The 24,117-nt window shown below is 44.3% G+C and overlaps 1 protein-coding gene across 1 annotated transcript in view; it reads right to left on the reverse strand.

Moving 5' to 3' along the window:
* CNTRL (centriolin) overlaps positions 1 to 24,117 on the reverse strand; it is a 166,877-nt gene that overhangs the window by 35,459 nt on the left and 107,301 nt on the right. The window contains exons 20-32 of the mRNA XM_082263161.1: positions 23,378 to 23,522; positions 23,133 to 23,275; positions 21,323 to 21,509; positions 18,494 to 18,789; positions 17,834 to 18,009; positions 17,512 to 17,704; positions 17,265 to 17,395; positions 10,449 to 10,589; positions 10,199 to 10,325; positions 9,942 to 10,106; positions 8,711 to 8,870; positions 1,033 to 1,148; positions 385 to 602 (exon numbers count right to left, since the gene is read on the reverse strand). Coding sequence (XP_082119287.1) covers positions 385 to 602; positions 1,033 to 1,148; positions 8,711 to 8,870; positions 9,942 to 10,106; positions 10,199 to 10,325; positions 10,449 to 10,589; positions 17,265 to 17,395; positions 17,512 to 17,704; positions 17,834 to 18,009; positions 18,494 to 18,789; positions 21,323 to 21,509; positions 23,133 to 23,275; positions 23,378 to 23,522 — 2,198 coding nt within the window. The remainder of the gene's footprint in view (positions 1 to 384; positions 603 to 1,032; positions 1,149 to 8,710; positions 8,871 to 9,941; positions 10,107 to 10,198; positions 10,326 to 10,448; positions 10,590 to 17,264; positions 17,396 to 17,511; positions 17,705 to 17,833; positions 18,010 to 18,493; positions 18,790 to 21,322; positions 21,510 to 23,132; positions 23,276 to 23,377; positions 23,523 to 24,117) is intronic.

Here is a 24,117-nt window from a genome sequence, read left to right on the forward strand (position 1 = left end):
ACATTGAGAGCATCCTGCCCCATACTAACAGAGTACACAAGGGTCTGGAAAGCGCCCTTCCAAAGCTATTTCTGAGAAAACGCCGATCTACATAGCTGCTGTATAGAGACTAGATTAAGCAGCTGGTCTGAAGTCTTAATTGAAGAAATAGTTTACAGAGTATTAAGAATGATAACAGAAGAGAAGAAACAAAATATACATATATGCACACACACATAAAAGAGAAGTAAAACTGCAAGCGACGGATGTGTGCGTGAAGTAGTCAGATAATATTACAGGGAAGAAAGCTGGGCAGCAGTAAATGGACCAGACAATGTACTGGGAAGCCGCTTTCTGTAGTGGTCATCACAGCATGTCAGACAAAATCACAAATTTAGCAATTACTTCTTAGTATGAGCCAGTTTGTGCTCCAGGTCATCTCTGCTCTCCTCCAGCTGTTCCTTTTCTTTACTCAGGATTTCCACCTTCTCCTGCAGCGTGTGCATCTGTGTCATAAGCAGCTCTATCTCCTGGTGATCTTTTTCTAGCAGCTGTTTCTTCCAGTCTGCCTCTCCATGTATGCGCTGCAATGTCCTCTGCAGGTTCTCCAGTTCCAGTTTCCCCTGCAATCACACACTGCCAGGTTAATAAACAAATCAAATAGTACTAGCACACAAATGTATGTGAACAATTTTAAAATAAAAAAAATGTAAGAACTTGTGCCTTTACAGATTCCCCTCTGCGAGAGACAAATCAATCATTGTAGCTGAAAAAACACTCTCATAAGTGCTTTCCCACACCTGGAAAGCTGCAGGTGCTACAGACAGCCTGCTATACAAGGCAATGCCTGTACACAGTCGTACTCTTATAAACGCTGATGCTTCTCTGCATCTGTGTTTACCTGAGCACGTGTGTACAACTTAATTTCCGAAAGCAGCACTTCTGCAATTGAGAAAATTTGATGAATTGTCAGCCCAGCACATTTCAGGCTCTCACAGTTCATGTGCATGAGGCCAATGCTGGGTTGGGATGAGGCTAATTGCCAGAACTTACCTGCAGCAGCAGCGACTGAGTCTTCTCCAGGTCATTAATTTTATGGTCATGCTGCAGTTTCAATCCCTGAAGCTCGCTTGTTTCTAGTTGCTGCATTTCTAGCACATGCTTTAACTCTAAAAGAGAAAAGTATTCTTTTACAAGCAGATAAGCCACAGCAGAACAAAAACATTACAAAACCAAATATAATAAGTTATAAGACTTTAAAGACTGCTAGTAGTAAAGGTTTTTGCTGCCATTGCAAGAGGTAAGTAGAAGAGAAACCAGTTAGATCAAAAACCACAATCCATAAGAAGTAAGAGTCCACAACCACACATTAGAATGAAAAACATGATAAAAAGCAGATAAGGCAAGCACTTCACGTAGGAAGGGAAAACTTCTTGAATAAAGAAGCAGAAAACTGATCTTGATCACAGATGGACCTCCTGATCATATGTTGTATGTCCAGCACATTTTGGGGCAAAAAGGGTTCCCTTCATCAGTGCAGTATGTACAAAATTTCAGTGGTTTCAAAGTTGTGCAGATGCAAGCCCATCTTGAACACAAATGTGCATATGAAGATGTAACAGGTTTAAATTAATTGGTCCATCTGATTTTCCGAAGCAATGCTGCGTAAATTTAAGGATACGTTCACCTTTGCGAGCATGTTCGACCTTACACCAATATTTAGGGTGTAACATGCTCCAGCAGTCCCGCCCAATCCTCCCCATGTCACAGCAGGTGGGGTTCTTCTCCCTGCACCCACTGTCACAATTTACCAAAAGTGCGTCTGTGCGGGGCTCTGCCCACACAGCCACATCATTCATTCTGTGATGGAATGTGCTAAAAGTACCATCTGGCACCACGACAGATTGCTTGTAGTTCTCAATGAACTGCAAGGACACTGGTGAATGTTCCCCATAGTTCATTGGTTCTCCTGCACCTCAGGAACTGTCTGCCCATAAGTGAAGTATGGGCAGATAGCTATACCGAGAATCTGTGGGAAAAAATAAAAAATGCTCATATTTCTGCAGAAATATGTGCATTTATTGTTTTTCCCCAAAAGGTGAACACTCTGAAAGTTTTATAACTACAGAAATTTGGTAAATATATCCCTGATGAATGGAAACTTTAACTGTCCTAGAACGCATTGGCTATACAAGTAATGAATAAATAAATTACCCATGATCAAGATTAATTTGCCTGCTTATTTGTCTATAAAAGTTTGTCCCTCCTGTTTGGAATAACGTGCACCCTTTATCTGCTTTCGTATCTAGTAGAATAAGTCAGACTGTGCCAAGAAAGGAGGAGGATCTGCACCTCAGAAGCATGATCTCTGAGTGGGTATCTTGCCGAAAACATATAAAAATAAAGCAAAAAAAAAAAAAAAAAACTCTTACTGGTAACGTCTTTTTCAGGAGTCTTTCAGGACGGCCACCTCTGAAAGACCTTGGCTCCTCCCTTATCAAGAAACACCGCCTCAACCATGTAGATTTAAAGCGGTAGTATCCCGCTTTTTGACACTTGTACCTACAGGTAAGCCTATAATAAGGCTTACCTGTAAGTACAAATAATATCTCCTAAACCGGCATGGTTTAGGAGATATTTACAGTGCATGCAGCCGCTCGCGCGAGCGGCGCATGCGCTCTGAAGGTCCGGGGGGACCTTCAATTAGTTTGCCGGGAGCTTGCCGGAAAATCACTCCCGCGCGCATGCGTCGTCATCGCGGAAGAGACAGCGAGGGATCATGGCAGCGCCCGCAGCGATGTCTGGGGGTCCGTGTCGGGGCTTCGTTCTAAGGTAAGTTACACATAATGGGCTAGTATGCGATGCATACTAGCTCATTATGCCTTTGTCTTGCAGGTTTTTTTTTTATTTTTTAGGGTTTACAACCGCTTTAAACGCCCTGTCAAGCCGGTGCCCTTCAATTCTCAAAGAGTACCTCTGGCCAGTTGAGGAGACACAGACATATTCATACTAACCTCCATTCTTCTGACCGTCTTATGTCCAGAACTTCTTCCGGTGGGTAACGGTGCTGTCCTGAAAGACTCCTGGAAAAGATGTTACTGGTAAGAGTAACTCTGTTTTTCCCCCCTCATCTTTCAGGACAGCTACCTCTGAGAGGACAAGGGACTACTTAGCCTTAGCGTGGGACCACCGCTTGAAGGACTTTGCGCCCAAAAGCCTGATCTTTAGTGGACAACAGATCCAGCCTGCAGTGCTTGGTGAAGGTCGAAAAATTGGACCAGGTTGCTGCCCGACAGATCTGCTCTGGGGTAGCACCAGCTCTCTCCGCCTGTAAAGTCGGCACAGCTCTAGTGGAATGTACCCTGATACCCACTGGGACCTCCTTCCCGCTTGGAACATAGGCCTGGCTAATGGCTAACCTAAGCCATCTGGCTAAAGAACGCTTAGAGGCTTTGGAACCCTTACTAGAGCCAGCAAATAGAACAAAGTAGGAATCAGACTTCCTAAATTCCTTACGATCCATGTACTAAAGGACACACCTTCTAACATCTAACTTATGATTGTTACTCTCCTGTTCACGCACAGGATTCGAACAGAAAGTTGGCGATTTCTTGGTCTCTGTTAAACTTCGAGGCCACTTTTGTTAAGAAAGCCGGATCTGTCCTAAACACAACACGATCTGGAAAAACCTGTTGAAAAGGAGCTCTAACAGAAAGAGCTTCCAGTCAACTAACCCTTCTGACAGAAGTGATCGCCACTAAAAAAAAAAAAAAAAAACGTGTTGAGGGTTAAAAAGTTCACCGCACAAGACTTCATAGGTTCAAACGGCACTCCTAAGAGCCTGTAGAACCACGGACAGATCCCACATAGGAAAAGGGGGATTGCTCACTGGTCTCTGCCTGTTTAAAGCCCTAAAGAATTGAATCACCCAAAGGTTTTTGGCTAAAGCTACTTCTAAACAGACACTTATTGCCGAGACTTGACTCTTTAGGGTGCGGACAGCTAAACCTTTATGTGCCCCACTTTGCAGAAATTCCAGCACTGCCACTGAGCTGCCTACATCCAATAAGCGCTCTGAGCACCAGCTGTTAAAATGCTTCCAGGTCTTAAGGTAGACCCTTTAGGACCAAAAACCACGGTCCCCTGGGTCAATGTGGATCAGGGTAGTGTCTTCCTTCTGAAACTTCCTGATGATGCCACTTCCTGGAGAAAAATGCATTGAGGTTCCAAGCACTACATCACTTCCGGTTTTGCGGTTGGTCGGAGCGGGGGTGACACACACTGTGGAATGCACGCCACACAGCTGAGCGGCGGTTCCTGGATATTTATATTCTGGCTTACAGCAAGTGCCATTTGAGGCACCTACAGTATAAATGTGAGTTTACCATTTTTACTCTGCTTTAACGTTTTCAATAAAATATACTACACATTGAAAAGTTTTCCCATATTTCCTGAGATCTAAGTATTATTGGATAGACGTGACCCTGACCAAGACCTAAGCGGAAGTGGTTCCCAAGAAAAGAGGAGTACTGCAGGCACTTGAGGTCCCAGAGGCCTGAGTGCTTCTGGTGAGTGGCCACTGCTTACTAGGTGTAGGATCAAAGATCTGTTGCACTACTGCACAGCACTAAGGGAAAAAGGATAACACAGGATTTGGCACCACATTTATGGACCCTAATTTATACGTGTTATTTTTATATTGTTGCTTTGCTTTATAATTTAGAGATTAACCCTTTCTGTTTAAGAATATTTGGAGACAGCACTGAGCACACGTTGGATACACTACGTATATACCATTGATTTATCTATAGAGCCATAAACACATTATACAGCACCTTTATTGTATATTTAGCACCCATATGTGCATGACACCTTTTTTCTAATTGCTGTATTATATAGGTTTAATTATCGCACAAATTTGGACCTCGCACGGTTTTGATTAACAGCACGGTCCATCACTAGCGCTTTATCACTCATTTTTAACTGTTATTCATTGATACCTATTTTGGCCATATTTAAGTGAACACACAGCCAACCCCAAACACGGGAGTTGGAGTCACCTGGTTTAAAAAATTGCATGAAGTATATATCATGCATATGTACCTTTTTTAAGAAAATTGCATGAAGTGTATATCCTGCTTATTTACCTATACATAACACTATCCAGTAGCAGCGCCTCACTACTACTTATGTTCCACATTTAAGTATTACCACTTAAATTGAAGGCAGCTCTACCCAATATATTGTCTACCAGGGGAGGCGCCGTACTCCTTATACTATCCTACTGAATCTTTGGTAAGCAACTGAGGCGTTTAACCACTTCTGGGCCGAAAGGATTTGCCCCCTAATGACCAGGCCATTTTTTGCGATTCTCCACTGCACTACTTTAACTGACAACTGCGCGATCGTGCAACGCTGTACCCAAATAAAATTGACGTCCTTTTTTTTCTCACAAACAAGGCTTTCTTTTGGTGGCATTTGATCATAAAAAAAGAGCGACAATTTAAAAAAAAAAAAAAAAAAAAAAAACAGTATTTTCCCTTTCTGCTATATAACATTCCCCACAAAAAAAAATAAAAAAAAATTTTTTTTCATAATTTTTTGCCAATTTGTATTTTGCCACATATTTTTGGTAAAAAAAATCCCAATAAGTGTGTTTTGATTGGTTGCGTAAAAGTTATCGCGTCTACAAACTAGGGGAAAGATTTATGTAATTTTTATTTATTTATTTTTTACTAGTAATGACGGTTATCTGCCATTTTTAGCGGGACTGCGACACATCAGACCCCTAACTGATATTTTTGATACTTTTGGGGGGACCAGTGACATTACTACAGTAATCAGTGCTAAAAATATGCACTGTTACTGTTATAATGACACTGGCAGGGAAGGGGTTAACACCAGGGGCGCTCAAAGGGTTAAATGTGTACCTAGGGGGTGATTCTAACTGTGTGGGGGGGCAAACTTGGTGGATGGAAACAGGCTCCTGTGTTCCAAAAATAACAGGAACACAGGAGCCCTGTTTCAATCAGTGACAGATGAGCGGTGTGCAGTGTTTACAACGGCACACCGCCTTCTATCAGTCCCTGCAGCGATCTCCGGGTTCCCGGCAGTTGCGGACCCGTTGCTTAGCTGCAGGGCTAGAGAGCGGACGCGCGCGCCCGTAACCCGCTCCCGTGAGCTGATGTACCCATACGGTTTGTGCAGGAGAGCAAGCCTGCCGCAGTATATCGGCGACTGGTCTTTAAGTGGTTAAGGGTTTTAGGTTCAGGATAAGCCTAAACTTGTCTGAAGGTTTCCGTAGGACGAAAACGTGGTAATAAAACCCTCCTTCAGTGGTACCTTCACCACAACCCTCTGCTCCTCCAGCTCTTCCAGGGAGGAAAGTAAGGTGAACGCCTTTTCCGTGCATCTTGGTAATTCGGTGAGGAACATCCTGCACTGGGGGGGCTTGAAAACTCCAAATGATAACCCCCCTCCTTACGATCCCGAAAATGAACTGACTGGAGGTGACCGCATCCTTCTGTGGGAGGAAGGTCCCCAATCTTCCTCCCACCGTGGTCAGCTCGTCATTGAGTTTTCTTGGGCTGTTCAGAAGGGTGAAAAATCGCTCCCCCTCGGCCTCTGCCCCTTTGGCCCCAAGATTTCTTCTGCCCCTTGGTCGTCGGGGCAGAAATTTTTTTCTGAGGGTAAGACCTCTTTTTAAATTGTTCATTGCGTCCACGCTTGACAGGAAAGGATTGTTTACTGTCCGCCGTCCGATCCATGACTGTTTCCAAGCCTGGCCCGAACAGTTTAGCCTTGGAACAGCTATCACCCTGCCAAGTCTTAAGCCAAAGAGCCCTCCTTGCTGAATTGGCCAGGGCTGAAGATCTAGCAGACATGCCACGGATTTATTGACGCGTTCAAAATATAAGCCACGCCCTGTAGAAGTGTAGGAAAGGAAGACTGAATTGTTTCCTTCGAGGTGCCAGTCTAAAAGTGTGCCTTAATCTGGGTTAGCCAGTACTCCAGATTACGAGCCATGGCGGGTTTAAAGATTCCCCAACAAGGAATTCCAGGTCTTTTTAAGGAGAGAATCCATCCTTTTACCCATGGGATCAGAAAGAGAGCCCATATGCTCGAAGGCTAGGTCTGTCTGCCTTGAGACCTGAGAGAGGGCCGCGTCCAATTTCGGTGACTTGTTCAACACTGACGCGCCTAGCTCAGAAAAGGGAAATCTCAGTTTCAGGACCCTAGAAAAGAAAGGCTTTCTTTTGGGATCCTGCCATTTGTTTTTGACCGCTTCCACCAGGACTTAATGTACCGCAAATACCCTCCTTTTTTGTTTGCCTAGGCCCTGGTAGATATGGTCATGAAAAGATAAAGTCTTCTTCTCCTCCTGGATTTCCAAAGTGGTGTGGATAGCTCCCAAAAGATCCTCCACCTCTTCCAGAGTTAATTTGTACCTAGAAGCTCTAGTGGATTAACCATCCACCCCTTCTCCACTCCCCCATGGAGCCTGAAGGTGTACTATCACGCTCTTCACCCTCTTTTTCAGTGCCCCCCGGTTTTTCTCCACTAGTGGAGGGTACCGCCGGTGGGGGTGGAGCAATCTCCTGCTGTGCTAGCTGAGGGGGGGTCTGGGGCTGACTAAACTGTAAATTCGAAAACAAATCCTTTAATGATTGAAAGGTGCTGGAAAGCTCCTTGACAGATGCAGCCCGATCAGTACACTATTCCCTGACTAGGCCCTCAACACACTCTTTACAAAGCGCCTTGGTCCAGGATTCCCCCATAGTAGCCTTGCATGATGGGCATCTTCTCTTGGAGCTATGTGGCAATTTAGATTTGTCTGAGGCCTTACCCTTTAAAACACAAAAGAAATGGACAAAGACTAAGCACCCATACTGGGCCCCCCAGCACACGCAAGCACAACATGCCCCCTCAGGAATGTACCTAGGACCGACCACCACCACCACAGATCACTCCCCCTCCAGACCACCAGGGGGGGGGGGGGGGTGGGGACTACAACATGGAGCTCGTGGGGGAAAGTAAGGGAACACCACCCCAGGGTTCTCCTTACCTTTGAATGGCTAGTGCTGGCTTCACTTGGAGCAGTCCTTGTGGCTGATATTTCCAGGAGTGGTAACAAGCCTGCTGTGCCTCGAGCTGTCCCTCAGGGTTCGGCTCGCACCAGCCTATTGTCCAATCCGCTATTCAAATGCCCCGTGGCCGGAACCGGAAGCCGCAGGACTTTTGGCGGAAGTGCCCGCCTCCACCAGAAGTGACGTCACCCGCCACCTAGTCCAGCCAGAAGCTCCACTGCTGGCCGCAAGATGCAGGAGGACTGGCCGCACCTCTGCAGTGCTCCTCCGAGCACTGTAGAGCAGACCCCCACAGCCTCGGACCCCCCCTGAGTAGAAGCTGGGGTGACGCCAGGCAGCCCAATAGGTAATCCGGGTTCCCTAGTCCAGACCCTTAACTGCACATTGGAGAGACCTTCGCCTCCCCCTGACAGGAGACACAGCCTCAGCCTCCCAAGCTGTTTCAGCCCTGGTTCCTGGCGATGTCTCCCTACCAGAGGAAACACCAGAACTGAAGGGCACCGGCTGACAAGTAGAAGGGAGGAGCCAAGGTCTCTCAGAGATGGCTGTCCTGAAAGACGAGGGAGGGAAATATTCTATTCAAGGGGTTTGCAGAAAATTTCCATTTTCTACTTGGATGAATGAAGACATGCTAGATATATTACCAGTTTTCTGTTTGTGAATCTGAGAGGTGAGTTTTTGTAGATTGTCCTCTTCCTGCATCACTTCCTGTTTAAGGTTGGAGAGCAGTAGTCTTTTCTCATTCAGCTGTGCATTTAGTTCCCCTTTCTCAACACTTAAATCATCCAACAAGGATTTCACCTCCTACAAGACAAAGCAGAAGATAGATGGTTTAGTACTTCTAAACTGGCTGACAGTAACATCAGAAATTATTTAGGACTTTATTTAGTTAATTTACAGCTATTAAAAAAAAAAAAAAAAAAAGAAATGATAGAAACTAGCCTTTGTAGTCTAGTCCGAAAAAAGAACCATTTTTTTTTTTTTTTTGTAGAGCAGCCTAGGAGCCCCAAATACACGGATGTTCTAGGCACAAGGCAGGAGCTTTCTTTACAACTTTTGGAGCCAAAAATATGCTTTTAAAAAAATGAAATAAGTTACATTGTACTTAAAATACTGTGCTGTAATAGGCATGTGCTTCTTTACTTTGTGGCACACCTGAGTAGCTCCTTACTTGTCCATCCATACAGGTAAACTCAAAATCATACTCCATAGAAGCCATACAGGTTAATTTAAAACCATACTCCATAGCAGCTATAGATTCAATGTTTTTGACCTGATGAGGACTAATCACCTAGAAACCTCCAAATACAGTAGATGACTGACTACTGGCTTTTCTTTCTGTGCTAAAAAAACTGTTTTTCTAGATGAACAGCTGGATAAATGGTTTTACATATAGACTATCTGGGTTAATAACTAGCAGCTCTGGATGGACTGCTGGTTCCATATTTAGGATGTATATGGGCTATAATCCAGTAACTCCGGTTGGGAAGTTGATGGAAAAGGATAAATGGTCTTACATTCAAGCTGTATCTGTAGTAAAAGCAAGTGGTTTTGGACTGGAAGTCGGAAAAATTACTCTGTATTTAGACTGTCTCTGGGCACCAGACCAGCCGTTTTGGATGTAAAGTGGCATAAATGGCTAAATTTGCAGTGTATCTATGCTGTAGTTCTAGATGGGCAGTTGAATAAAACAAATACGCTGTGTTGTCAGTGAAGCTTAGGAGAAAGGAATAGCCAGGATTTCATAACCAAGCTATATCACTTTTTCTATCTGGGAATGTAAGGATGTGGCGATATATGAATAGTGTTTTATAAAAGCAGGGTTATGCTAAAAGTGGTCGCTTTAATTGTATCGCAACTGCTTGGATGGATTACCTTTATCTCCCGCCTTCTCTCAGCTGCCTCCATCTCCCCATCTCGCAGGACCTCCTTCAGATCAGCCTTCTTTAGCTCAGTGTGGTCCTGCAGGAGATGCAGCTCCTCTTTCCTTTGTCCCAAGAGCCGGTTCAATTCTGAAATCTCCTCCTGCTGTGCTGAAATCTGGAGGAAAAGAACAGCCATAATTAGTTCAGAGGGAGCTTATAGCAACATTAGAATTACCCTAGTGGAACAGAAAGCATTCATTTACTTACCTGATTGTTTAGTCTCTCCAGAGCCATCTTTTTCTCCACAAGGAGATTTTCAGCTTCCTTCAGAGTCTGCAAATGGTGGTCTTCCTTCCCCGCCGCTATCAGAATGTCATCCTGCAACTTTTGAAGACTAAAAGGGTGAAATATTCAAAGAAAATGATAGAGGGAAGAGAAAGATAAAAAATAAATATTTCACCAATTTACCAAAGTAGTATACTGCATAGTACATAAACCTGGGACATAAAATGCCTACCTGTCAGCCATGGTTTGGATCTTGTGGTTCAGAGACTGAAATTCAACATCTTTTGCAGACACAACACTATTTATCTCATGCAGGATGTTTTCCTGCTCTGCTCTGTGTTGTTCCAAGTTTCTGGCATTCGTTTGTAGAACCCTAAGAACATAAAATTTAATTTATAAACATGCAAAAACTGTAAGGGCATTTATTCTGTTTCTGGGAAGCTTCACACATACAGTGCATCCGGAAAATGTTCACAGCTCTTTACTTTTTCCACATTTTGTAATGGTACAGCCTTTTTCCAAAATGGATTAAATTCATTATTTTCTTCAAGATTCCACAAACAATATCCCAAAATGACAACGTAAAAGAAGTTAGTTTGAAATCTTTGCAAATTTATTAAAAATAAAAGCTAAAAAAAATGCCATGTATATAAGTATTTACAGCCTTTGCTCAATACTTGGTTGAAGTACCTTTGGCACCAATTACAGCCTCAAGTCTTTTTGAGTATGATGTTACAAGCTTGGCACACCTATTTTTAGGAGTTTCTCCCATTCTTCTTTGCAGTATCTATCAAGCTCCATCAGGTTGGATAAGGAGCATTGGTGCACAGCTTTTTTCAGATCTCTCTAGAGATGTTCAATTGGGATGGTATTGGCCAGGCAATTAGCGGTGTCTGGTTTCCTCCAGACATGACGCTTGCCATTCAGGCCAAAGAGTTCAATCTTTGTTTTATCAGACTAGTTAATTTTGTTTCTCAAGGTCAGAATCCTTCAGGTGCCTTTGGAAAACTCCAGGTGGGCCGTCATGTGCCTTTTACTGAGTTGCTTCCATCTGCCCACTCTACCATATAGGCCTGATTGGTGGAGTGCTCCAGAAATGGTTGTTCTTCTGGAAGGTTCTGCTCTCTCCACAGGAGGAATGCTGAAGCTCTGTCAGAGTCACCATCGGGTTCTTGGTCACCTTGCTGACTAAGGTCCTTCTCAACTGATCACTCAGTTTGGTCGTGTGGCCCGCTCTAGGAAGAGTGCTGGTGGTTCCAAACTTCTCCCATTTACGGATGATGGAGGCCACTGTGCTCATTGGAACCTTCAAAGCTGCAGAACTTTTTCTGTACCCTTCCCTAGATCAGTGCATCAATACAATTCCTTGAACTTCATGGCTTGGTTTGTGCTCTGCCATGCACTGTTAACTGTGGGACCTTATAAACAGGGGTGTGCCTTTCCAAATCATGTCCAATCAACCGAATTCACCACAGGTGGACTCCAATCAAATTGTAGAAACATCTCAAGCATGATCAGTGGAAACAAGATGTTCCTTGAGCTCAATTTTGAGTGGCATGGCAAAGGCTGTGAATAATTATGTACAAGTGATTTTTTTCATTTATTTCTAATAAATTTGCAAATATTCTAAACAAACTTCTTTCCCGTTGTCATTATGGGGTATTGTTTGTAGAATTTTGAGGAAAAAATGGATTTTTGTAAGATCTTACCGTAAAATCCTTTTCTCTTAGCTCATTGACAGACGTAGTCCTCGGTGATACACCACCTTCGGGTTATGTTGCCTCCACAGGAGCAGGACTAGACAGGAAATTAAAAAGCTCTGGCCACACCCTAGGGGCAGTCCCAGAGGGTATATCCTCTCTCTCTCTGCCTCAGCAAATCAGTTATGTGAAAAAGCAGTCTTTAGAGATTTAACCCAACCCAACTCAAAAAACAGAGGGGCGGGGACTACGTCTGTCAATGAGCTAAGAGAAAAGGATTTTACGGTAAGATCTTACAAAAATCCATTTTTCTCTAGCGCTCATTGACAGACGTAGTCCTCGTGATACACCACCTTCGGGACGTCCCAGAGCAGTATCACAACTGAGGGGTGGGAAAATGAAATCAAATCCCAATCTAGAAGGCCCAACCGGTGCCAACTAGAAGTTTACAATGCTCATCTTTAATGATGAGACTCAACAAAAAAGAGAAAAAAATTTTTTTTTTTTTTTTTTTCAAACAGAAAAAAACCCTCGAGGTAGACCACCGGTCTCCTCAAATTGCGGCCTGCAAAACCTTGCGGCCAAATGAGGCATCCGCCGATGCCGTCACATCAATTTTATAGAATTTTGTAAAGGTATGTACCGACGACCAGGTGGCCGCCTTACATACCTGGACCACTGACGCCTGATGGCGAAAGGCCCAGGAAGTACTGAGCGCTCGAGTGGAGTGCGCCCTAACAGGGAACGGAGGACTCTGACCCTTAATAGAATAAGCCTGTACCACCGTTTGTCTAATCCATTTGGCAATGGTCGCGGCAGATGCAGGCAAACCCTTTCTGGGGCCATCCGTGATCACAAAAAGTGAATCCGTCTTACGGAATGATTCCGTAGCTTTCAGGTATACCCTGATTGCCCGAACCACATCTAAGGAATGCAACGCATGTTCCCGATGATGCTTGGGCTGAGGACACAAGGAAGGTAGTACAATATCTTCATTCAGATGAAAATCTGAAACCACCTTAGGAAGAAAAGATGGCTTAGGATGAAGTACTACCTTATCCCTATGAATCACTAGGTATGGGGACTGGCATGATAATGCAGCCAGTTCTGACACCCTGCGAGCAGAAGTAATAGCCACCAAGAAGGCCACCTTCTGGGATAAAGTAAGCAAGGGAATCTCCCTGATGTTTTCAAAGGGAGGTTTCTGTAGAACCGACAAAACCAAATTAAGATCCCAGGGCGGTAAGGGCGCGCGGACTGGAGGAGCCAGGTGCCGCACCCCCTGGATGAAATTCCGCACCAAGGACTTGGTAGCTAAAGGTTTCTGAAAGAAGATTGCTAATGCTGAAACTTGACCCTTGATGGTGCTCATGGCTAGCTTCTGCTCAACCCCTTGTTGCAAAAAGGCCAATATTCGAGTCACCGAATAGGTACGTGGAGGAAATCCTAAAGATTCGCACCACGCAATATAAGTCTTCCATGTGTGATAATAGACCTTGCTGGAAGTCGCTTTCCTTGCTTTAATAAGGGTAGGAATGACTGAAGTAGACAAACCTCTGTCCTTCAGTACTTGGGTCTCAATGGCCAGGCCATTAAACCCAGCGACTGTAAAGCATGATGGTAAATTGGTCCTTGAGACCACAGACACTCCCTGAGACGAAGTTCCCACGGAACGTCTGCGACTAGCATGTCCAAGTCGGCCAGGCCGGCTTGAGGAGGCCAGCCTAGAATTTCTAGGACCACTGGCGCTGATAGAATCTGAACCAGGCGTCCCTAGAGGTATCTGGCCCCGACCATCCGAGAAAGTCTGGTCGTTTTCTGTTCCCACACATTTATCAGATACCTGATTGTTATCAGGAAGGGTGATCTTTTCTGGTTGAACCTCAGGGACCGAAGTCACCCGACTAGAGGCTACTTGGCCTATCTGGTCAACCAGATCCGATTCCTGTGAGGTATAGGGACTAATCTTAGGAAAAGGTAAAGGAAAAGATCTATTCAGGGAACGGTAACTACCGCTTCCTGTAGTACTTAAATGTTGGAAGGGAAGAATCGCACCGGTAGTAGTGGTTGATGCTCGATCTAATGTCCTGAATACCGGTGAAAACGTCCCCCCACCCTGAAACCGGGTGGGGGCGCACCTTCAGGCTGTGTACTCCTTTGCTTCGGGTTTGGCTGGGTTGGTCCTCTGCTTGTCCGACCAGCCCTTCTTGAACCCTCCTGGAGGAGTCTTGCCTTTCCCGCTAGTACCAGCCGGGCGCCCTTTATGGGCGGTAAAGAAAGGTCCTCGCTTGTTGCGAGGTCCCTTAGCTTTTGCAGCCTGTGGCAAAAAAGTGCTCTTGCCCCCAGTGGCATCCTTAATGATTTCATCTAGGTTGGCCCCAAATAGACGATTCCCCTGAAAAGGGAGATTTGTCAAGGTCTTCTTGGAACCTAGGTCAGCTGACCAGCATTTTAACCACAGCACACGTCTGAGGATCACTGCTGACATAGATGCATGCCCTAATAAGGGAGTAGTGTCCAAGGCTGCGTCACAGATAAACTGTAGCCCTTGTATAATCTGTTCCATCAAATCAGATGTCTCCTGGGGAATATCCTTTCCCCTAAGGTCTTGGCGTACCATTTTCGCCCATTCCGTAAGTGTCTGGGAAACTAGACCAATAACAATTACTGGTCTAAATGCTGACCCTATCAGAGAGAAGATGGTGCGGGACTCTGCTTCCATCTTTCGATCCACCGGATCCTTAAAGGACGAAGTGTCCTCCACTGGGATAACCGTGGCTTTATTCAGCCTGGAAATAGGTGGATCCACCACTGGTGGTACCGTCCATTTCTTAATGATGGATTCCTCAAACGGATAGCGTCTAGCAATACGCTTGGAAATAGTAAAGGTACGTTTAGAATGCTCCCATTCTCCTTTAATCTGATTACCGAAACATTTGGGTACAGGAAAAACCTTCACCGTTTTGATGGGCTTATTAGTACCAAAAGGAATCTCTGTTTCAGTTGCCTCTGCCGGTAAAGCCTCAAGTTTTAAGGTTTCCTGCACTGCCACAACTAGTGCGTCCACCAATGCTTCTTCCTGAATTATAGCAGGAGAAGAAGCGTCCTCCTCACTGTCTGAGGGAGCTTTACCTGGGATAACAGCCCTTGCAGAGGAACCTGCAACTGCAGTGACCATCTCTGAATCTGAGTCAGAGGTGTCAGATAGTAAAGGGGTAGGCGGGGGTCGCTTCCTTGACCCCCGTCCCTGACAGGCCGCCTCCACCCGAGCCACCATAGACTCCAAAATTGCTGTAAATGACTCTACACTCTGTGCACCGGCGGGTCCCGTGGCCCCCTCGAGGGAAACAGGTGGGGGAATATGTGTGGCAGGGTCCATGATAATTCCAGTCACTTCCTGGATAATATAATTCAAAAATAAAAAACTTTTTTTTTTTTTTTTTTTTCAGACCCCCAGCGCCACAAAAAGCCCCTTAGTGTTACCTGCTAGGGATCCCTATCGATCGAGAGAGAGAGAGAGATAGACCCCCAGGCTCACCACTTGATGCTCAGAGTTTAACTGCAACAGGTTACAGCGCTGTCTTGACAAACAGGAAGTCTTTTGGCTGGCTGCCCAGGAAGAAAGGAGGCGGCTCCGCCCCTCTGCACGCCTTCCGGCGCCTCCCCAAGCTCCACGAGGTGTTTGGATCACCTCAAACATGGCCGCCCCCATGCTGGAGACACGAGGCTACGCCAAAATGGCGGCTCGTGCGATCCAGCAAAAAAAATGGCGGCGGCCTGTACTGAATAGCGGTGTGCTGCAGGGCACACAACACTCTCTCTGCATGGGGATTTGGCGTGGTTGGCGGTACCGGCCCTGGCGGACCGCATGGCCATTCGGGAGGCCTGCTAATAGCTGGAGATCTGATTAGGAAGGCAGTCTACATGTCCGTGGCTTCTGACTGGTAGGTAGCTTATTCTTATCACCGTAAGATTCCCAGAATGCCACAGATTACATCTTTTTAACATGTATACAATTAGATTGTTAGCTCCCAAACCAAGCCTCCTGGCTTTTTGCACATAAAATCACACTCAAAGTAGGAGGATCTGTGTCATGTTATAGGATAGAGAGGGACTCTATCTTACCATACAGAGAGGGGCCCGCGTTCACCACAAGACCCGTCAGGGGAAAAGGGGGAACATACTACTCACCATACCGGAACCAGGCGGGCACCAACTCCTGACAGTACCCCTCTCCACCGGGGCGAGAGGGCTGTCGACCAATACGGACGCCGTGACTCATGGTCTTTGGCGTTTCAGCGAGACGTTTAACTCGCGGGGTCAGTCCTTTAATGGGACTTTGTCGCGGCCGACCCAGCGCGGAGCTATGGCCTGCACGCGCTCGTAGGCTGAACTGGGGTGACCACCGGATCTCAACATCCAGCCCGTCGCCCAGTTCAGCTTTCTTGCTTGAAGATCTCACAGGAACACTGGAGAAAAAAAGCGGTCTAAAAAATCCTTTAAGAAAAAATTCTTGCCAGGACCTAAGATCCCAGCAAGGTATCTAGGTCCTTACTCCTAACTAGACAGAAAATAACTGATTTGCTGAGGCAGAGAGAGAGAGGATATACCCTCTGGGACTGCCCCTAGGGTGTGGCCAGAGCTTTTTAATTTCCTGTCTAGTCCTGCTCCTGTGGAGGCAACATAACCCGAAGGTGGTGTATCACCGAGGACTACGTCTGTCAATGAGCGCTAGAGAAATAATGAATTAAATCCATTTTGGAATAAGGCTGTAACATAACAAAATGTGGAAAAAGTGAAGTGCTGTGAATACTTTTCGGATGCACTGTACACATTTTCATTGTGTTAGAATTTACAATAATTGGATCTATGAGTTCTAGCCCACACTTTTTGCTGCCTGTGCTCACAATAAAGGTCCACTGACCTGATTAAATCTTTCTGGGAGTTAGATTTATCTCCCTAGCAATAAGGCCAGCACTTTCTGCCCACTGCAAAAATGCACACTAAGGCAACACAAATGGCAATGTTCACACAACTTATATGTTTAGGTAACCCTGTTTGAATGCCTAGGACCAACTGAGGTTCGGCCATCCATTAAAGTCTGTATCATATTACACAAGGAATAAATAAACTAATACAAATCTCAGGAGCCGAATGGGCAAATTCAAGAGCTTGTTGGGCATTATAATCAGGGGGTGCAAGCCTAAAGTGTACTGATTTTGGCAGTTTGTTTCCTTGTCCTCTATTGAAAACTGGACCTGATCTATTCCATAAGAGTATGAGCGAATAGTGAAATGAAGGTGTGCAGTCCTGATCATAACTGTGCATTGGAGCACATTGTGACATACCGCAGCTGTTGGTCAGCTTTCACAAGATTCACAGCCATTTCCTCTGCTCGTCTCTCCAGCTCCTCTGCATCGTTCTCCGTTCGGGATAAATGCTTCTTGGCTATAATGTATTTTTCTTTTAAATCTGCAGTCTGGAAACAGAGAATTACAGGATGACAGTAACTGTCACATATCACATTCTTCACTGTGCAGTCTTTACAGCAGGTACTGTAATACAACATTACATACAGAGCTGTTAACTACCAACCTTTTCCTCTGTGTTTTTCAGTTCATTTTCCGCTTCTGCCAGCAGCCGATCAGCCTCTCGGAGCTCCGCTCTTCTCTTCAGAAGTGTTTTTTCTATGCATTCAATCTCATTCTCAATACTGTCATGATGATGCAATGATCTCTCCAGCTCCAGCTCTGTAATCAGGTGGTCCAGATGTCCCTCCATGAAATTCCTGAAAAGGCACAAATTGCTAGCCATGCTAAAACATACTCAAAGACAAAATCACCAATAAGCATTAGAAATCTAAAAATCACAACTTTTAATCACACTTTTAGATAATTCCTGCACATGATACACTTACTTGCGCTTACGTTTCTGGGAAGCATTATGCAAATCGTCGACCTCTCTTCTCAGCATTTGTCTGCGACGTTCCAATTCTTCAATATCACCTGATAATTGCACTTTTGTACTATTTTCTTTTTTATGTCGAGACTTTAGATGATTAATAACATCTTCAAGGTGAGTAACTTCATTTTCCTATTAAAACATACGTTTGATGGGAATCCATAGTAATATTACATTTCTATATATAAAATCATCAATTTCAAGTGTATGTAAAGGAAACTAGTTTTAGTTTTGGATAGAGTAGAGAAAGGTAGACCCTTTGTCACGTTTTTTTTGCGGTTTGAGCACCCCCCTTTTTATCTAGTTGACAATTGTTATCATGACATAAAGTCATGACGGGAAGAGGAAAGGGAAATCCAAACATTGAGTTGTCATCAGAGCAATAGGTAAGGGAAGTTCCAGTAACAACTCTCTAAGATGGGAATCCCATTCACTTTACAGAAATCTCTCCTCATTCCCTCATTTAAAATACATTATAAAAACTAAATTTTTTTTAAACAGTACAACATTATCCAGCAACAGAGATAGTGTAACGGCATCATCAAATCAAGAGTTTTTTTTACTGATGGTGGTATTCTTGCATTATCTATTATACATAATGGAAAATGGGACTCACCAGATTGTGGTGTGCAGACACATTGCAGTGAAGAACACCAGCTGGAATGACTGGAATAGTAAACTGTGGAGGAGGAGGGCCATAAACAAACTGAGTGCCAGGAGGTGGGGGCCCATATATAACAGTCCCAGGGGCCACAGAGCTCCCAGTGGAGGAAGGTGGAGGTCCATAAATGACTGTTCCTTGGGGGACTGGAGTACCATTAGGAAACACTGTATAAATGACTGAGCCGGGAGGAGGGACAAAAGGACATGGTGGTGCATCGCTATCACTGTTTGAGCCTCCATCAACATCATCTGCCAAGGAAAGAAAAAGATTACTAAATGAGACAGCAACTGACTTTCCAGTCCAGTTATTGTTTTACGCAAACCCAGACAAATACAATTACCACATTTCTGGCATTAAAGGGAACCTGTTTTAGATGACTGGATTTTTGTACTTACCGTAAATCTATTTTTTGGAGTTCATTGGGGGGGACAGGAATTCAGAGAATATTGAAATATAGTACTGCCTACTAAAGGTTCTGAACCCTGGCAAAACAAAAATTGTGGCCAGCCCAATATAACCCTTCCTGCTCTCAGCATGCCTCAGTTTGGTGGACATACAGTACAAGAGCATGAGCATAGATACACCTGTGTCCTTCAATGAACTCCAAGAAGTGGATTTTAAAGTACAAAAATCCTGTCTTTTTTCCCGTTCATAATGGGACACAGGAATTCAGAGACGGTCAGGAAGCCCAAAAGCAGTCTACCTTAGGGATGGGTAAAATCAACAAAACACTACCAAGTCCACAAAAAAAGAAAAAAAAAAAGTTCCACAAAAAAACAATAGAACCAGGGACTGCCTGAAGCTCAGAGGGAAGCCTGAAGAGCCTAATGCTCCATTCACACCTGGGCGTTTTCAGCTCCAAAAACGCTCAAAAGAAACGCTTCCAAAACGCCCAACAAGTAAAACCCCATTCATTTAAATGGCCCCTGTTCACATCTGAGCGTTTTGCAAAACGCCTGTAGCTGAAAAAAGAACATGAGCTTCTTTTTGGGCTGATTACCAGTGTTTTTGATAGATGTCAATGAAAAACGCCTGAAAAAATTGCGGTAAAATCGCGGTAAAAATCGCAGTAAAAATCGCGGTAAAATCGCGGTAAAAAACGCTACGCTCAAGTGTGAATGCAGCCTTATGCCGCAGCCGGGATCAGCAGAGGCATGCACATCCACCTGATAAAACTTGGGGAAAGTGTGAGCAGAGGACCAGTTGGCAGTCTTGCAAATCAGGGTAACAGCCTAATGAAAAAGCCCAGGAAGTGCTCACAGGTCTCGTGGAGTTCATCTTGACAGGGAAGGGTGGAACTCGACCCTTAAAGCAGAACAAAAAAGTTGTTCTAAAGGCAAACCATTTTTACTTGAAAAGGGACGGGACCTCCAAAGTAGTAAGGGACAATATCAATTGCCTTAAACAAAAAAGGAGAACATACAAACTCTTTATTGTAGTTAGTTCAGGTGGGAGTAAGGTCACACAGAGGTAAGCCCCAGACCAACGAAAAAAAAAAAGAAAAAAGGAGCCCAAGTTTCAATGCGAGCAGAAGCTGTAAATCCCATTGTGGGTTCCAGCCAAAAACAGCACAACTCAGCACCGAATATGAATACCGAATATGAACTTGGGAAGTGGCTGTAACTCCCGTTGTGCCAATGAACAAGGAGGCAGCACCCTGGATTACCTAGATAGGGTCATAGCCCTGACTTTTCCGCAGTGTCTTCCAAGTCCCAGCAGCCACTGAAACATAGGGACTAGGTCCCTAGCTCATGATCCACCTGGTGGCATACAACACAAGGGGGGCTGCAAGAACAGGGTTGCACCAGGTTGTACTGTCACGGTCATGGCACTGGAGCTGTATAGAACCCATGTGGCTAGTTTACCGCACTGCACTATGTGCCTAGGTAAGCACACAAGCAGGATCCAGTGCCCAAACTAACATTAAGGAAGGGGTTTTGTTGGGCCTGTCCTTACAGCTTTGTTTGCCAATATCCAAACACCTGAAGGCAGCTGCATAACTCAATAGTTGGAAGGCCTGTACGCATGATTAGAAAATCATACAAAAAAACACTGCTTTTCAAATGATCGTATTATAATTTGATCATTAGTACACAGCTTTCGTCCAAAATTACCCAAAGGGACAAACATGAAAATTTTCCTTGTACGATGTCAGATCATACAATTTTCATTTGATCAGCACAGTTTTCATCTGAAAATACAATACATTACATCACTTCTGAATTTTTATTCAGTTGTACAATAATTTTCGAACTTTAGTAACCTCTTCATTTTCGATATGGACACTAGCATAAAAAAAAAAAATAAAAAATGGACGATCATGCGTCCAATAATCTCATTGCGTGCCAGGTGAGAACTTCACATTAATTATATTTGACACAGGCAGAGCTCACTCATGCTGCAGGAGAATATTTTTCATCACAATCAGCCGCGACACTAAAAACTGCAGCCACAATATGTGAGCCCATCATTAAAAGGGAAGGCAAACCAACAGCTCAAGGAATAGAACTATACTTGTGCTAATACCTAGTTAAAACAGCAAAAACATATGCGAGTGTACAACGCCTTTAAAGTAGCATGTGTATAGCTAGTTCTGAAAATGAGCATCCAGCTGGAAATGAAAAGGGGAGACATGATGAGGTCTCCTGACTTAATAGGCCTATAATAGGCCTAATCACAGTCACGCTTTGTGTAGCTACAGCAAAAATGATAAGATCTCTCAGATCGAAAAGTAATTTGGTGTTTCACAGGCAAACAACTTAGTACTGCTACTGAACCTACCTTTGTGGCACCTGTGATGCCTATGGTGAAATGGTGAGTATACCCAATGCCCCATTGCTTCAGGCAAACGCTTCTCCTTTTTGCTGTGTTTGCGATGAACATCTTTCCATCTTGCAGGAGATGAAGTCAGTGGGTAATGTAAACTGACACCAGAGTCTTTGGTACTTATTGAATCCCGGCCGGAGTTCTGCCATATAAAACTCAGTTTAGTATTGTTGTATATCCTGCAATATTGCTGATTTTTGCAAAAGGAAAAAAATGTATCTCAAAAACTAAAACAGAATAGGTTTTCATAGACATTATGGGATTGATTTACTAAAATTACAGAGTACAAAATCTGGTGCAGCTATGCATAGGAACCAATTAGCTTCCATGTTTTTTGCCAAAGCTTAATTAAACAAGCTGAAGTTAGAATCTGATTGACTACAATGCAGAGCTGCATCAGATTTTGCACTCTCCAGTTTTAGTAAATCAACCCCTATTTTTTTTTTTTTACAATCATGCAGTTTCTGTACTTCCTGCTGCCATACAGACAAGGACAGCAGAAAAAAGACAGAAGTATTAGGAAATCCAAAACAATGTCCTATCTAGACCGTTCCAAGGAAATTCAAAGTACAGCAGCAATAGATATTATTCTACAATGTTGTATTTCATTCTGGGGAAGACAAGGATGAGGCATTATCTGTGTGACACCATGCTGTTGGTCTGTTGCAATGGCAACACTAGAAAGCTTGTGGGATAGTTAAGGGAGACAGAAGAATAGCATTGAAGGGGCACAAGACTCTTCCACAACCAGCCCCCTTACCGTGGCCATTAGTAAAACGAATGGAGCATAATATACAAAAGATGGAGCATAATATCCCCTTTCAAATACCCTTAGTGTCCATTCACACTGGTACGACTTGTCAGGCGACTTGGTCAGCCTGACAAATCGTGCACCGTCGCTCCCATAGTGTAGTACAGGACCGGTTCTAATAGGAGCGACACAAGTCGTTCCGACTTAGAAAAAGGGTCCTGTACTACTTCGGGGGGGCGACCTGGAGGCGACTTGCATTGACTTCCATTATGTGAAGTCCGTGCAAGTCGCACCGAAGTCGCGCTTCACGCGACTTCACAGGTCGCCCCCTAAGTCGGAGCGACCTAATGTGAATGGGGCTAAAAGTGATTGTAAACACGCATTTTTCTTTTCTTTAAAATAACAAAGATGTCATGCTTACCTGCTCTTTGCATTGGTCCTGCACAGAGCAGCCCTTTTCCTCTTTTTCTCGGGCCTCCCGCTGAGTGCCCACTACAGCAAGCCGCTTGCTATGGGGGAACTTGTGCGGGCCCAGTCCTGACCCAAACCCCCCCCGCCTCTTTACTGCTGTTATTGACAGCAGAGGGAACTGAGGGAGACGCTGCTCTCGTTAACAGCACTGAATCAAGATTGGGCGCAGATAAGCATAAGTGGGCGCTGGGGGGGAGCTGCACAAAGAAGGTTTTTTACCCCAATGCAGAGAATGCATAAAGGTAAAAAAAACTTCAGCCTTTAGAACCAATTTAAACCTTATGTTGGGAAAAAAAAAAACAAGAGCAAGACCTGTGTTCCTTATTTTCCTAAATTGTGACATAATGGCCCCTGCAAAACTATCAGCGCACTTTGCAATCGGTTATTTACCAACAAACCTACTTCTCATACATGAGCCTTCAAACGTAGCTGAGAGGGCAAAATATCTTGAACAATGACCACAGCTTAACACATTATTCACAGATATTCCTATTTTTATTACATTGTACCCTTATGGTAGTTCTCCAAGCGTAATACACTTACATTGGAGGAAGATGGCACATAATACCAGTAGCCTCTCCTTCGGAATGGGTCAGTCATGCTGGTGATATAATCATTCTGATAACCAAGGGCATTTCTGAGGGAATCGATCTCATCCAGCAGATTGTTGATCTCTCCAGTGTTATCTGGAAGACAAATACATTTACTATGAAATCTAGAACTGGGAAAAGCCTAGCGTGTTGTAACTATAGTCACATGTGTTATTTAATCAGTAAAAAGCATCTCACCAGCTCGGACATGCTCCAGCACATGTCTGAGGCGCTCTATCTCAGCTCGCTGCCTTTGCAAAGTCTGGTTGAGTTTGTCAATCTCCAATTGCTGGGAGTTGGAGATGGTGGCTCCAGTATCGGCATTCTGCATTTCTTCCCGGAGCTGTGATAACACAACAGGACAGAAGCATTTTTCACATTTCCATGTCATGACAGTGCACTGAATCTCCAAGTCCATGTATGTAAACACATTTACTACTATGAATGTGGAAAACAAATAAATTACCTGTCACTCAGTTTAGCCAGATGGTAAAGAAAACATGACCTGATCCGATTAAAGTGGCCACGGGAGAACATATGTCGCCCTTAGAACAGAAACATATTTCTGTCCCTGGCAGTGCAGGATTCATTGAAAGTTTTTCCCTTGTGAAGGGGTAAATTTACAGGCATTGCAAAGACAGGATGGAGCTTAGATTTACAGGAGAAGGGGGGGGGGGGGGTGAAAGTGTTAAAAAGAATCCCATATTTGAAGGTATACATCAAAATTCTGCTGCTGCCCATAAACTTCTACGAATGATTCATTAAAAGAGGAAGGAGGGAATTTTCATGTTGAACACTAGTCTGTTGACATTCGTGATCTCTGTGGTTGGTCTTCATGGCAATCCCAAGGCACAGAGCTGCTCCGTTCATCTCTGTACACTGTGTCTGTGAACCGATCACAGCCATTTGTGGGAGTACTTCAGTCCGAGGGCAATTTC

Source organism: Pelophylax lessonae, assembly GCF_965119305.1.
Source record: "Pelophylax lessonae genome assembly, chromosome: 7".
In the NCBI taxonomy this organism is placed as follows: Eukaryota; Metazoa; Chordata; class Amphibia; order Anura; family Ranidae; genus Pelophylax; species Pelophylax lessonae.